This window comes from Oncorhynchus nerka, linkage group LG16 (genome assembly GCF_034236695.1).
Source record: "Oncorhynchus nerka isolate Pitt River linkage group LG16, Oner_Uvic_2.0, whole genome shotgun sequence".
In the NCBI taxonomy this organism is placed as follows: domain Eukaryota; kingdom Metazoa; phylum Chordata; class Actinopteri; order Salmoniformes; family Salmonidae; genus Oncorhynchus; species Oncorhynchus nerka.
Window position 1 is genome coordinate 17,782,755 of NC_088411.1, and position 15,760 is coordinate 17,798,514.

At 44.5% G+C, this 15,760-nt stretch overlaps 1 protein-coding gene across 1 annotated transcript in view; it reads right to left on the reverse strand.

The window, feature by feature from the left end:
* The window catches only part of dnah9 (dynein, axonemal, heavy chain 9), a 141,668-nt gene that overhangs the window by 83,592 nt on the left and 42,316 nt on the right, over positions 1-15,760 (reverse strand). Inside the window, exons 36-45 of the mRNA XM_029684902.2 lie at positions 15,187-15,397; positions 14,946-15,073; positions 14,763-14,871; positions 14,413-14,560; positions 14,007-14,181; positions 12,654-12,827; positions 12,077-12,284; positions 11,511-11,676; positions 6,100-6,202; positions 5,687-5,926 (exon numbers count right to left, since the gene is read on the reverse strand). Of these exons, the coding sequence (XP_029540762.2) occupies positions 5,687-5,926; positions 6,100-6,202; positions 11,511-11,676; positions 12,077-12,284; positions 12,654-12,827; positions 14,007-14,181; positions 14,413-14,560; positions 14,763-14,871; positions 14,946-15,073; positions 15,187-15,397 (1,662 nt within the window). The remainder of the gene's footprint in view (positions 1-5,686; positions 5,927-6,099; positions 6,203-11,510; positions 11,677-12,076; positions 12,285-12,653; positions 12,828-14,006; positions 14,182-14,412; positions 14,561-14,762; positions 14,872-14,945; positions 15,074-15,186; positions 15,398-15,760) is intronic.

Below are 15,760 nucleotides of genomic sequence, written 5' to 3' on the forward strand. Positions count from 1 at the left end.
TATATGTAAATGTATATTCATACCATTTAAATGTAGATGTTTTTTGCATTGGATATATTTACCATCTCATATGGATACAGAAACATAAAACTTTTACCTTATCATCAGTAGACATAATTGCAAATGATTAAATCCTGACAATAGAAATTTTAAAAAACTATTTAAATGAGTTGACTCACATGGGATGATTTCACTGAACAGCAAAAGAAAGGGAATATTGAATGATCCCCAATTTTTTTTAAATTTAATTTTACCTTTATTTAACTAGGCAAGTCAGTTAGGAACAAATTCTTATTTTCAATGATGGCCTAGGAACAGTGAGTTAACTGCCTGTTCAGGGGCAGAATGACAGATTTGTACCTTGTCAGCTCGGGGGTTTGAACTTGCAACCTTCCGGTTACTAGTCCAACGCTCTAACCACTAGGCTACCCTGCCACCCATCCTTTGCATCTCCAAAAAACGTTTTCAACATATTATCTGTAAAATGATAGTCTAGAAACTAAAGCTTTGGTTGTCTTCCTCTCAGGCTTCCATGTCTTCGCCCTGGACCTCCTCAATGTCCACCTCTTGAACATCAGACTCTGAGGCCTCATCTTCACTGTCACTTTCCAACCTTGTTGAGGATGTTGAGGTTGTCAGGCTCAAAAAGCCTCAAATTTGCCCGGATGGCCACCAATTTTGTTGCATGCTTTGGTGTGTGTGTTCCCAAACAAGGACCAGTTGCGCACTGAGGTGGCTGATGTTGGCTGATGTTGGTGGGATTTAGAGGATGATGGAGGCAACAGGGAAAAGAGCCTCAGATCCACAAAATCCCTTCCAACAGGTGGCTGATGAGATACAGTATGTTGGCACGACTGCCATATTGCATCTCCATCCCAAAGCCCTTGCTTGGAAGTGTACTTCGCCAGATTGCCAAGAACCTTTCCCTCATTCGGGCCAAGGTGGCGAGACCTGGTAGTGATGACACCATAGGCCTTGTTGATCTCTGCACCAAACAGGATGCTCTTGCCAGGATACTTGGGGTCCAACATGTATGCTGCGGCGTGTATGGACTTCAGGCTTAAGTCTTCACGCTTTTTGATGTATTTCAGAACAGCAGTTTCCTCTGCTTGGAGCAACAGTGAAGTGGGCAGGTCAGTACGGATTTCTTCTCTTACATCTGCAAGCAGAGTCTGGACATCACACAGGATGGCATTGTCTCCGTCAATCCGCGCAATGGCTACTGCAACAGTTTTCAAGAGTTTCAGGCTGCTTACCACTCTCTCCCACAATACATAATTCAGGAGGATCCTCTTGATGGGGCTGTTCATACGGCTGAATGTGATATGGCCATTTCTTGAAGAGACTCCTTCCACTCCAGGAAACTGTCAAACATGATGACAACACCACCCCAACGAGTGCTGCTGGGCAGCTTCAATGTGGTGCTCTTATTCTTCTCACTTTGCTTGGTGAGGTAGATTGCTGCTATATGATGACCCTTCACATACCTAACCATTTCCTCAGCTCCTTTTTTAGAGTGTATCCATGGTTTTCAGTACCATGATGTCCTTGAGGAGCAGATTCAATGCATGAGTAGCACAGCCAATGGGTGTGATGTGAGGGGTAGGACTCCTCCACTTTAGACCCAGCAGCCTTCATGTTTCGCAGCATTGTCTGTCACCAGTGCAAGTACCGTCTGTGGTCTAAGGTCATTGATGACTGCCTTCAGCTCATCTGCAATGTAGAGACCGGTGTGTCTGTTGTCCCTTGTGTCTGTGCTCTTGTAGAATACTGGTTGAGGGGTGGAGATTATGTAGTTAATTATTCCTTGCCCACGAATATTCGCCCACCCATGAGAGATGATTGCAATACAGTCTTCTTTCTCTATGATTTGCTTGACCTTCACTTGAACTCTGTTGAACTCTGCATCCAGCAAATGAGTAGATAAAGCATGTCTGGTTGGAGGGGTGTATGCTGGGAGAAGAACATTCTGAAATCTCTTCCAATATGCATTGCCTGTGAGCATCAGAGGTGAACCAATTGCATGCACAGCTCGAGCAAGACATTCATCAGCATTTATCTGACTACGTTCCTCCATTGAGTCAAACATATGATTCCAGGAGGACCATGAGCTGTTGCTATCGATAAGGTGTCTGATTCCAGGAGGACCATGAGCTGTTGCTATCGATAAGGTGTCTGATTCCAGGAGGACCATGAGCTGTTGCTATCGATAAGGTGTCTGATTCCAGGAGGACCATGAGCTGTTGCCATCGATAAGGTGTCTGATTCAACATTTTCACCTCGAATAGAAGTAGAGGGTCTTTTGTCAGAGGTTGCTTGTCGTGAGCTTCAGGGAACTTTTTGCAGTATGCCAGATGATTCTGCATCTTTCTTGCATTCTTCACATATGATTTGGCATAGTATTCGCAAATGTACACAGCTTTTCCTTCTACATTAGCTGCAGTGAAATGTCTCCACACATCAGATTTTTTTTGTGGCGTTTTCCTGTAAAGGTTAGAAAAGTTAGATTAAACAACTCTTTTGTAAGATAAACGTTATAAAATGAAATGTACGGAAACAGGTGAATTAACACTCCTCAGTTAGGAGGCTCAAGCAAGCTAAAACCCACATGGCAGCAAAAACGAACTAGCAGAAATTGTTAACAAGTTAGAAATGATTTAAACACACTTTGCTGTAGGTTACTATTTACTAGTTAACAAAAAATAATGTCTGCCGTATAAAATCGATTCACCCCACCCAGTATTGTAATCAAAACTTACCAGAAAGCATGTAGTCCTTGGCTCAGACATTGTAGTAGTGTTGGCTCAATAGCATCTCAGTAGTGTGCAAGATCTTGAGTATCAGCTCTTGAGAATGATGTGATGGAAGAGTGCTTTGCACATGTGATGGAAGAATGCACTGTGTATTCAGAGGGTTGCAATTCCATTGAATTAGGGATAGTTTAACCAAAATATGCCCCAAGACCTAGAATTGCCTTATGTGTATCCCACAAAAACGGTTCACTGTTATAAGCTAACTTTTTTGATGAATTTAAGCAACATTCCCCAAATTGCCAGGCTTAACCTCCCATGGAAAAATTCTGGAAATATCCTGGAAAGTTTGTGACCCTTTGCAACCCTAAGTATAATACAGTAGATGGAGTTCTCTCTCCTAACCATGCTGACATAACTTTCTCTCATCTCTCCTGCTCTCTTCCCTCCTTTTCTCCTTCCCTCCTCCCCCTCTCCTACCCATCGCTCTTCTTCTCCCTTGTTCTCACTTTCCCTCATTCCCACTCTCCTTCTGTTCTACCAGAGCTCATTTAGGGTGATGTTCGCCAGACAGATCCCTGTTATGCCCGTTGGCCGTGTACGGCAGAAAAACAAACGATAGACAGCGTTCCTGACGGTCTGGTGCTGTGGAATGCAGTTCTCTCACAACACATCCCTATAGGAACATAGAGTGTTTTTCTTGTCCTATTAGCAGGGATTTGGCTACTGGCATCTAGTTAACTATCAAACATCAACATATCCCCATAGGATGATGGTGTGTTTCTGTCATCATATTAAGCTGGATCTGGCTTTGAGTTGTTGTCAGTGAAGTAACTATGAAAACTTGACAAACACTACAAAAGTGTTTAGTGATAGCCTTGTGGTTGTAGTTCAATCAATAAGGGACGGAGGAAAACCAAAGAGTGACAGAAAGAGGAGAGAGGAATACCGGAGAAAAGAACTGATCACTTCTTGTGACATCAATACAACCTTGTGACAACCACCTTGAGGAGTGTAACTATTGGAAAATATGAGGATTTCTGCTGAAGAGAAGAAAGGTTTAGACACTACCTTGAATGTTGTCTGAACACTTCTCTTGGAAATGCTGTAACAAAGTGTTTTCCCCCGTTAGGTTCCTCAGCTTGGTTTCCCTCATTAGAGCTGATGATAATGAGGCAGTAGTCGCCTTGGGCTGATTGTACCAGTGTTCCAGTGTTTACAAAGAAACTAAACTAACTGCTGCTTCATTAAAAGTCACCAAACTAATGTTCCTTAGGTAAAGCTCTTCAGAAATAATCCACATTTCGCTAACTTTAATGAACACAAGAGGACAGCAAAATTGCGATAGAAGAAATACTATGACGTAATGGTAAGCACCAATACAATAGGACCTGCGTGGCTATTGCACTAAAATACTTACTAGTCCTCACTTCGTCTGACTAGCTATTTCAAAGAACAAGTTTGGGGCACAGACAATGTCTGAAGACACTAAGATGATTTGTAAACTTTTCAGGAGCTTTATTTGTAAATGAAAGAACTTTTCATTCTTAAAAACAGTGAGGACAAGCAGACAAGGTGGAATGTGGACTAGAGTGTGTGAGCAGGCTGTGTCTCTTCAACCCTGTGTAGCTAGCTATCCTCAGGCCCTGGAGCTAGTTAGCAGCTGAATAGTGAAGACATATGGAGAGACAAGTTCAAAAGAGAACTATGGGCTGTGTTTGAGCCCCATTTCACTTTCTCCTTATTACCCCAGCTGAAAAAACAACAAGGATTCATCCTGCGCTCTCTCTCTCTTTCTCCCACACCCTCTACCCGCTTGACACCAGTGACACTACACAGACCCTTTAGAACGCAGGATTCACCAAAACGCACCGCACTGAGACTCTTCAAAGTTCAAAAGCTAAGTTTAATGATCTCTACCCCCATCAGGCCACTGCTATTGAAATCAATGCTGTACTGTCGTCAACGTTGATTTAAGGTCTAAAAGGTAACATAAAGGGGTCAGCAGGGCTGGAGTCCATGGTCTGTAATTATAGATAATAAACTCTCTAGTGTTGAATCTATGGTCCCTCATCGTTAAAGGTGAGGTTAGAATAATTATAATAGCTCAACCTCAACTCATTATAATTGCTAAACCTGAACTCTTAGATTTAAGGCTAATAATGATGAATAACTGAGAACCTGTTCTTTTGAAGTATGACTTACTGTACATTCCGACGTTCTGTATGCACATTTTATAAGAGGATAAGGGTGTGACTCGAAACAGTTCCAAGGCTTGGAGGTCTCAGGGAAGGAATTATGAAAACTAAAGTACTATGCTTGAACGGCTTAGAGTATTAATTATGTATTGGTGCTTGTATTAAATGAGAGTCTTTGCCCCCCCTGGAATCGCTGATGATCGTGACAGAAAAATATTGCGCATAAGCTTCTCTCTCATGACAGCTTTAGAGGTTACAGTATAATATAATATTCATTTAAATACATTAAATCGTTACAAACACCCCTGAGAGCAAATCCATTCTTCTCTCTTTTTCTGCAAATTTCAGCCTTATTTCTCTACACTAGGCACACCTTACTAAATCAATAATCATTTAGATGAGAAATTAGTTACAGTACTTAAACTTTTACCGCCTGGGGTGCAATAAAACTCTACCAATCCAAACTTTGATACAGTATATTAAAAAAGTAAAAGAGATGGGTTTTGAGTGCACATGCCAAAACATTTAACTAGTGCTGTTTTAATGGAACAATTCATGAATAAAGGAGAAAATGCCCTAGGTCTTAGTTTTGAGTGTACAGTACCAGCTTCAGTAACTGAACATTTGCATCAATGTAAAAAATGTCACCAGGGATAGTAAATTGTAAATGTGTGTGTGTGTGTGTGTGTGTGTGTGTGTGTGCACCCGTCAATCCATTCATTCATTTGCATTCATCACCTGGAATATGTTGGAGAGGTCTCGGAGGTTAAAGATGTAGTGGAACTTGACAGCGGTGGGCAGGAAGGTGGAGGTGAGTCTCTGATGGAGGGCCAGAGCTAGCTGGACCAGGGTAGGACAGCTCTTCTGCAGGGCAGCACTGAAGCCCTCTCCCCTGAGGTGCTGAGAGAGGATGGAACTGTAGATGGTGCTAAGAGCCTCCGCTCCAGGGAAGGACAAGGCAAACACTGAGAAGTGACGCTACAAAGAGAAATTGAGAAAATAAAAAAATGATGTGTATATGTATAGGGGTTCATAATTATGCTAATGAAACGTTGCAATAGAGACAACGGAACATCATCAGATATGCATGCATGTGTGTGAGTGCATGCGTGTTTGTCTGTGCTTGTTTGTAAGCGTGGCTGTGTGTGTACCTGTAGTCGTGGGTTAATGGTGAAGCTGCCTGCCGTAGGGTTCATGCAGGACACGTATTGCACACTGTGGACCTCTTTCAGCAGCAGCTTACTCCTGTCATACCTGGACACACACACACACACACACACACACACACACACACACACACACAGTCTTGTTTAACTAACCTTGTGGGGGGACACAATTTATAACCATTCAAAATCCCTAACCTAACCCGAAAACCTAACCCCAAACCCTAAACCTAACTCCTAACCCCAAACCTAATTCTAACCATAACACTAATTCTACCTTAACCCTAAACCCCCAAGAAATATACTGAACAAAACTTTCAATGATTTTACTGAGTTATAGTTCATATAATAAAATCAGTCAATGAAATGAATCCCTAATCTATTGATTTCACATGACTGGGCAGGAGAGCCTCCAGCAGGGTTTTATCCACACCTCTACGCCACCAGCCTCCTCAAGCTTATTTTTTGTTAAAAAGAAAGATGGGGGACGACACCCCTGCATTGATTATCTCTGGATAAAGGCACCGTAAAGCTCAGCTACTCTTTACCCCTTATCCCAACCATCATCGAACAAATACACAGGGCGCAGTACTTCACAAAACTGGACTTGAGGAGCGCCTACAATCTGGTGCGCATTCGTGCAGGCGACGGCCTTTTCCATGACCACGGGCCATTACAAGTATCTCAGAATGCCTTTTGGTCTGTCTAATACTCCTTCAGTCTTCCAGGACAAAGTGTTTTGGGGCGTAGTGGTTTATATAGACAACAATTTGATCTATTCTGCTGACCGTGCCCAGCATGTCTCCTTAGTCAGGTCTGTGTTGGGAAGCGGTCGTTGTCCTTTTTGTGCTACCTCATGTCCACGGAGGGAGTGGAAATGGAGGAGCAACGCGTCAGGTCATGGCCCATCCCCAACTCTGTGAAAGCAGTCCAGCGATTCTTGGGGATCGCCAACTATTTCCGGAGGTTCATCCGGGGCTTCTGGGTCTTCAGCACGGTGGTCGCGCCTCTTACCTCCCTGCTGAGAGTAGGTTCCCAGCGGCTTCGTTGGATGGCAGAGGTGGAGACACTGAAGGCACGCTTCACCATTGCTCCCGTGCTGGCACATCCCAACCCATCACTCCACATCCACGTTGAGTTGGAAGCCTCCGAAGTAGGAGTCGGGAAGACTTAAGAAGGTCAAGAAGACTCTGAAGGCATGGAGACACTGGCTGGAGTGGTCCAAACACCCTTTCCTGGTGTGGACGGACCACCGCAACCTGGAGTACATCAGGGCAGCGAAGAGGCTAAACCCGAGACAGGCCAGATGTTCTTCGCCAGGATCCAATTCATGCTTTCCTATAGGCCAGGCTCGAAGAACGTGAAGGTGGACGCCCTGTCTTGCCTCTATGATAAAGAGGAGAAGCAGGGAGAGGAGACCCCCATCATCCCTCCGTTCCGTATTATCGTGCCAGTGGTGTGGGACGTGGATGCCGACATACGGCAGGCCCTGCGCACGGAACCCGCACCTGCACAGTGCCCAGAAAACCGCGGCTACATGCCCACAGGTGTACAGGACTGCCTCCTTAACTGGCACACATGGCGCCTGTATCGGGTCATCCTGGGAAAAGCCGTACCATCGCCTGCCTGTCTGAGAAGTACTGGTGGCCCACCTTGGCTAGGACGTCTCTTCCTGCTCCATCTGGGCTCAGTCAAAGACACTCAGACACCTCCTTTATGGAAAGCTCCTTCCCCTGCCGGTTCCCTGGTCTCACCTCTCGGTGGACTTTGTCATCGACCTTCCCCCCTCCCAGGGGAACACCACCGATCTTGTCGTTGTGGACTGGTTTTCCAAAGCTTGTCGCCTCATTCCTCTGCATGGGCTCCCGTCGGCCATGCAAACCGTGGAGGCTCTTTTTACACACGTCTTCCGGCACTACGGGATCCCAGAGGACATTGTGTCAGATCATTGTCCTTAGTTCACCTCACGCATATGGAAAGCGTTCATGGAATGCCTTGGGGTCACGGTCAGTCTCACCTCCAGGTACCATCCTCAAGCTAATGGGCAGGTGGAGAGGGTCAATCAGGAACTGGGCAGGTTCCTAAGGTGTTACTGTCAGGACCGGCCGGGGGAGTGGACGGATTTTCTACCTTGGGCTGAGTACGCGCAGAATTCCCTCCACAACTCCTCCACTAACCTCACTCCTTTCCAGTGCGTGTTGGGGTATCAGCCGGCCTTGGCACCTTGGCATTCGAGCCAGACCGAGGCCCCTGCGGTGGACAAGTGGTTTGGGTGGGCTGAGGAGACCTGGAACGCTGCGCACACTCGTCACCAGCGGGCCGTGCGTCGGCACAAGGAACTGGCGGGCCGTGCGTCGGCACAAGGAACAGGCCGACCGCCACCGCAGTGATTTTCACCGTTGGCGCACTGCCCGACCCACACCGCGCCCCTGTGGTCGTCCCCGAGGCTGGTTACGTCCCGCTGCTGGCACACTTGTTATTTCGGGTCTTGTCCTGTGTAGTGTTATTACGGGTCTCGCCCGTGTAATCTTTAGAGGTTTAAACCTCACTCTTTTGTTTGGGTTACATCCGTGTGTATTTTATTACTTGTTTGTTTTGGGCTTCGTCCCCGTGTCATGTTCAAGTATTTTGGGTGGAGTCATAAAATCCCCTATTACGCATTCCTGCACCTGTCTACGATCCTTAAAGAACGTGACACTGTTTAATCAGCTTCTTGATATTTCACACCTGTCAGGTGGATGGATTATCTTGGCAAATGAGAAATGCTCACTAACAGCGATGTAAACCAATTTGTACACAATACGTTTTTTTGTGTGTATGAAACATTTCTACGATCTTTTATTTCAGCTCAAGAAACACTTTACATGTTGCGTCTATATTTTTGTTCAATATAGCATTTGACCGTATGGGGACTAACAAAATGTCAATGTTTTGTTCGTTTACTATTCTTGTGGGGACTTCTGGTCCCCATAAGTATAGTTAAACACGTCCACAGGCACACAAAAGCACAGGCACATACACATTGCAATGAAATACAGAAACACACTATTCATGTGCTCCTGTCAATATGCACGCCTCAATTCTGCCTTAAGCCAGCATAGTTTAGTAACACCCTTTTCCCTCTCAATTTCATACCTGAGATACTCTCCATAACTCTACTGGCTGACCGTGTGTAAAACACACACACGCACACACACACACACACACACACACACACACACACACACACACACACACACACACACACACACACACACACACACACACACACACACACACACACACACACACACACACACACACACACACACACACACACACACACACACACATGCCTGATGCCCTAACTACACAATCCTTTTAAGGAAAATCACATGCCCAAGCTCTCACATTGGACATCATTTAAGTTGTAGCATATTTTAGTAACAGCAACTGCAGTGAGTGTCCCTTTGAATAGTAAACTGAAGACATGCTCTGCTGTAGTAAGCTGAATAACAGATCAATTATTGGACTAACCCACTGCAGTAGGTTTGCTATAGCAGGGTTAGCCAGCCAGTACCCTCTTTAAAAGAGCTGTGGTACAGTAACTCGGAATTAATGTGCCTTTACTGTAATTGTCCAACATTTATGGGGTTCTTAAATTATGAAGTGGAACATAGTTCTTTGTGTCATTGTCATCTGTGATAACAATACATAGGACAAAAAGTATACCTCTACTGCAGTGGTCACCAACCGGTTGATCAACTGGTTGATCTCCAAAGCATTCCTAGTCGTTCACCAAACATTTCTGTTCAAAAAACTATGATAAAGCCTTGCGTTCCTATTTTTGTTATTTGTTTCATGCTGTTGGCAGTAGGTGCACTTGATTCAGAAGCCCTAGCGCCGGGAAGGCAAAGTTTCCCATTTTAAACCATTTCATGTGTCTGAAGGTAGAACCCAGAAAGCAAATCAAGTCCACCTATAGGCCTACTGCTGGCAAATCAGATAGCTTAGATCACAGCGTCTGCAGTCTCCTTGAGCCATAGACTGTAAAAAGAAGCCTTGAGCACACAGCAAAGCTGAAACTGAGATGTCAAAACGTTTAAAAGCATGACTAGTGAGAGATTCAACGAATACAGCAAAGCTGAAACTGAGATTTCAAAACGTTTAAAAGCATGACTAGTGAGAGATTCAACGAATACAGCAAAGCTGAAACTGAGATTTCAAAACGTTTAAAAGCATGACTAGTGAGAGATTCAACGAATACAGCAAAGCTGAAACTGAGATTTCAAAACGTTTAAAAGCATGACTAGTGAGAGATTCAACGAATACAGCAAAGCGCTGCTGTTTTTATGAGTAAATCCATGTTTAAGTTATTCAGCAATGTCAACACTTTGTTCAAAACTTTTATAAGCCATAAAATGTACGTTCTCCCTACTTCCATTCGCGCTACAACCAGCACTGCAGCTGTAATGAACGACTACAGCAAAGTGTTTCCGTAAACCTGCGTTGTTATTATTAGCGGCTTGACTCTTTTTTTATATCAAGTAATATTTCACTTTATCTGGACATCGAATTAACAACATTAATTGGTGCATGAGGCGGAAACAATGCACTGCGACTTGAGTTTCGCCATCAGCTTGAAGACTGTCTACTTTTCTCAGTGGAGGAGAGAGTCCTGTGAGAGGCAGCCTCACCACTGCACTCTCCATCCCCTCAGACTGACCATCAGATGCAGACCATCAGTTCAGCAAAAAAATTAAAAAGTGAATTATTATGCTCACTCAGCTGTGCCTCACAATCCAGGTGTTGGGTGTAACAGGGTTATATTGGTGATTCACATTGCCACTTTATTGTTAAGCCAATGGGCTTTTGTTTTTAGTTTTGTCTTGTCTTCACCTACTCAACATGGCATCTTATTGGCTGGTTTGCGTGGCTTGCTTACGAAGGCGGATGTTTAAATTAGAATCGTCCCAGTGAAAAAGCACCAAACCAGCGGTAATTTGTTGGTTGAAAGTGATTTTTATACTCTTAAGTGATGATTTTAAAGTACAATTTATATCAATTTGTTTGTAAATATTATTAGAACATCACACATTAGATGCAGCGTTTTCGGTGCATATTTGTTGTGCATTTTGTTGTAAAGAATTCCCGCCAATACTAGCTAGCAACTTACTGTGTCTAGTGGGGGGGTTTCAAATATTTTGTACAGTGCGTGAGTGCATTGTTGGATGGTGAGCCGTGCATTGCATTATGTGCAATTTTGAGGTGTATCTATCAGAATAAATCTCCATGATTGGTGCTACAAGTTGGAGTCTGTGTCGATGGTTGTACACAACGCAAGAACAGACGCAAGAGCACTGTTACATTGGCGTATGAGTGTGTGTGACTGCAGGGTCTGTGTGTGCACATCCTCTCACCAGTGGTTGTAGTCCAGGTGTTGGCGTATGAGTGTGTGTGGCTGCACGGTGCCGTAGGCGTCCACCTCTGGCATGTTCATATCGTCTATGAAGTAGACCAGCCTCCTGCTGCCTGGAGGACCATAGTTACGGCCTGCCTTCTTCTCCAGGGGCTTCTCCAACACCGCTGCAGGAGAGAGGGAAGAGGGAGAGGATGAGAGTGGAAAGAGAGAGGAATGGGAATGTAAAAAGAGATGAATGGAGGATGAGTGCAGAAAGAGATGGATGGAGGATGAGTGTAGAAAGATGAATGGAGGATGAGTGTAGAAAGATCAATGGAGGATGAGTGTAGAAAGATCAATGGAGGATGATTGTAGAAAGATGGATGGAGAATGAGTGTAGAAAGATGGATGGAGGATGAGTGTAGAAAGATGGATGGAGGATGAGTGTAGAAAGAGATGGATGGAGGATGAGTGTAGAAAGAGATGGATGGAGGATGAGTGTAGAAAGAGGGAATGGAGAGAACCAGCTAGGCTACAGTATATTTATTTGCAGTTGTACACTAGTAGTAGCAGACCATTCCCTACCCTGTAGCATGGCAGAGGTGGTGTAATAATTGAAGGGGACGTTTTTGATCATGTATTTCTCCTGGTCCAGTGATCCCAGTTTGTCTCCGACCAGAACAGACTTCCCAGTACCGGCATTCCCGACCAGCATGACGGGCCGGCGGCGTTCCAAGAGGCGGTCCATGAAGTAACGGACGCGGATAGTCTCTGTGGTGTGGACCAGACATGCCTTGGGAGAGGGGAGATAGGGGACAGAGTTCAGATAGACTGTTGATACTCTACAGGTTGGTGTTTACCCACAGATCTAGGATCAGATTACTCAACTCCAATTACAACCTAAACCATTACTTATTGTGGTCCTTCAAGCCGGATGTTGTGCAATATTTACGCCACTGATGTTCACTTATTGTAAATTGCTCTGGAGAAGAGCATCTGGTAAAAGAGCATCTGATAAATTGTAAAGAATATGTAATGAGAAGATATTTTACTGTAGACCGTCGATGACTACATAGAAGAGCTTTGAAGCAGCTAATGCATGGTATATTGTCACTATAGAAGTGACATGAAGTGACACCAGTAACACAAGACTTTACCGTACCTGTAGAGGAATATCAGCATCCATCTCGAACATGGGCACCATCTTGGACCAAGGTTCAAACTTCTTGGTGTCGGGGTCAATGTAGTAGTCAAACACGGTCCCCTGGGAGGGGAACTTGATGGTCTTAAACTCTGTCACCCACCACTTACTGAACTCCACACGGTAGTCCACCAACTACACACACACACACACACACACAAACACACACACGGAGAGACAAACATTGGGTCAATCTCAATAGTCTTGAGATACTTCTGGGAGAGGAAGCCATGGTTTATTGCGTTGCGATCACACTTTCGGTCTGCATTAAAAAACAATCAAATGAAACAAAGACACTCCTATCCAACTACCCACTGGTGGAACAACTACCCACTGGTGGAAACTGGTTAACATTGTTTCCATGTCATTTCAACAAGAAAAGTCAATGTGATGACGATGATTCAACGTGGAAAAGCGATTGGATTTTCAAAAAAGACATCAATATAAATTTGAACCTAAATCCAATGACTTGGGGACATTTTTGTTGATTTCCCGTTGAATTCACATAAGTTAACAACTCAACCTTAATGTTGAGTTGATGTTGAACTTGATGTTGAAATGACGTCTGTGGCCAGTGGGTACCCATCAGTAAAAAAAAAAAATCCCTGAGCTGTTATTTCCTCTCTCTCCTCTCTCCTTTCCCTCTCTCCAGGCTGTCTACTGTGTTCAGGCCCTGCTCTACAGTCAATAAACCCACTTAGCATATAAATGCAGTGTAGATAAGGAAATATAGTGGAGTACATTGGTATGCTAGGAGAGACTGTTTTATCCCATAACGTAGATGGACATGGTTACTGTACGGAGCTGTCTGAGTTGCTTAGCAACCGCTCGTCACTTTGTTCGCCTCTGGTTAAAAATTCAGCCGGCTATAGTGTTTAGGACTGTGAGTGGAATACACTTAGTTTTGAAGATGAAGCTGCAATACAGTACGGAGTCCTCGCATTGAAAGCCACCATACTTTACTGAAATATATGTGAAGCAATTCTCATCATCTGAAGCTTTGAGGGGAGTTGGAGAGCGAATTAGATGACGATTTACTAAAGCGTTTGCACCGTGATAAAAGTATATCACTTTTTCTGAAGCAATCTATTTTATTCTTTGACTCTGAGGGAAAGCACTTATCCACTACGTAGGAATGTGTCTCACAAAAATACTTCATAATAATATATGCCATTTAGGAGACACTTTTATCCAAAGCAACTTACATTTTAAGTACGGGTGGTCCTAGGAATCTAACCCACTATCCTGGTGTTGCAAGCCCCACTGAGCTACAGAGGACCAACCACAATCATAGGAATCATTCAACCATCCTACCTGGTCCTGGAACATGGCACCTCCGAAGGCCCAGACAGCACCGAAGACAAAGTAGAGTTCGTAGAGTTCCTTAGGGCAGTCTGGAGGGGTGTGTTCTGGGGTTAACAGACACTCCAACAGATGGCACAGCATCTGGACCATACTCTGCTCCGGGACTGGGATGATCTTCTTAAACCTGACCACACACATTACAGACATAGGGGTAAATATACAGTATATATATTTGTTTTATGTCTTACACTATTTAGGCCTATTGTTCTCTGTCACTCGCCCTCTCTGTCTTCTCTCTCTCTAACCTTTCTTACTCCCTCTCACCCTCTTCCATGTCTACAGTCTCTCTCCCCTCAGTCCAGAGGAACCATCTAGATCACTATGAACCATTCCATACTGACAGCTGATGTGTTACCTGGACCTGAGGGTGTCTAGACATGAGGGGAGGTACTTGTCAAACAGGATTGTCAGGTTGGCCTTCTCCGATTGGACCTCCCTCCTGTCAATCCAGCTGGATACAGGTGGGTTCCAGCCCAGATCTGCTGGGTTGATATACAGAATGCCTGGAGGGACAAGCAGAGCTTATTACTCTGTAGTCACATGTAAACAGGTAACTACACAGTATGTACAAATACATGTCAAATGTGATCTAACTGTGAAATATGTGGTCTAGGATAACAACAAAAGAAGAGGAGAGCAGGGGGACAGGGATAGGATAAGGAGATGAGGAGGAGAGGTAATGGAGGAGGCGAATGACTAGCATACCAGCTCTAGATACAGTAGCAGGAGTAGCAGTCCGGAGGTGGCTGATCTCAAACACCAACCTCATGGTCGGGTTGAGAGGGATACGTTCATTACTCGCCAGGGTTAACACCTAATGCAGGGAAAGGTACAGAGAGTTATTACACAGACGGACAGAGAAACACAGACAGGAAGACAGACACACACCTTGTTGTCGTCCATGACAGTGTTGAGAGACTCAATCCACATGGGGTCTATGTCTCCATCCAGTACGATCCATTTAGGCCCAGTGTGGCTGAGGTTAGCCAGCTCACGCATGATGTTAGAGAACAGACCTGGAAAACAGACATGTATCAAAGGTCTATATGTTGGTCATATCATCATCACCATCATGACAATCATCATCACCATCACCATCACGACCGTCATCATCATGCCCTCCCCTCACCATCCCTCCACTCCCTGGTTGCAGGGTTGATGATGCCAAACAGCTCATCATTGGTCACAGCTTTGGGGTTGAGGTCCGCCCACACGGGCCTCCGCTTCATGTTCTGGTAAGTCCGTTGGAGAGACCTCATCACCTGGCTCTTCCCTGTGCCTGCATTACCCACCACAAACACAGAGTGGCGCACCGCCAGCAACTCTTCCAACTGTACCACCTGGGGGAAGGAAGGAGAGAGCGAGAGCCAGGGAGAGAAAGGGAGAGACAAATAGTATGGTATTGCTATACAGAATGGTATGGTACACTGCAATGCAGCAGAGTAGATCAGTACCATACAGTGTGTCACTCACGTTACAGCTCTGTGAAAGAGCAGTATTTACTGCATAAAGCAAACAGCAAACAGTGTGGAAAGAACAAATTATGCTACCTCTAAAACGGCCTCATCTGTGTTATGTAAAGTATCAAATTCACCTCATTAATATCAGCAACACTTTGATGCACAAAATATTAACAACTTGAATTGTGGATGTGACAGGAACATGAGAAAATAACAGATTAAAGTACATTGTGGCAAATATCA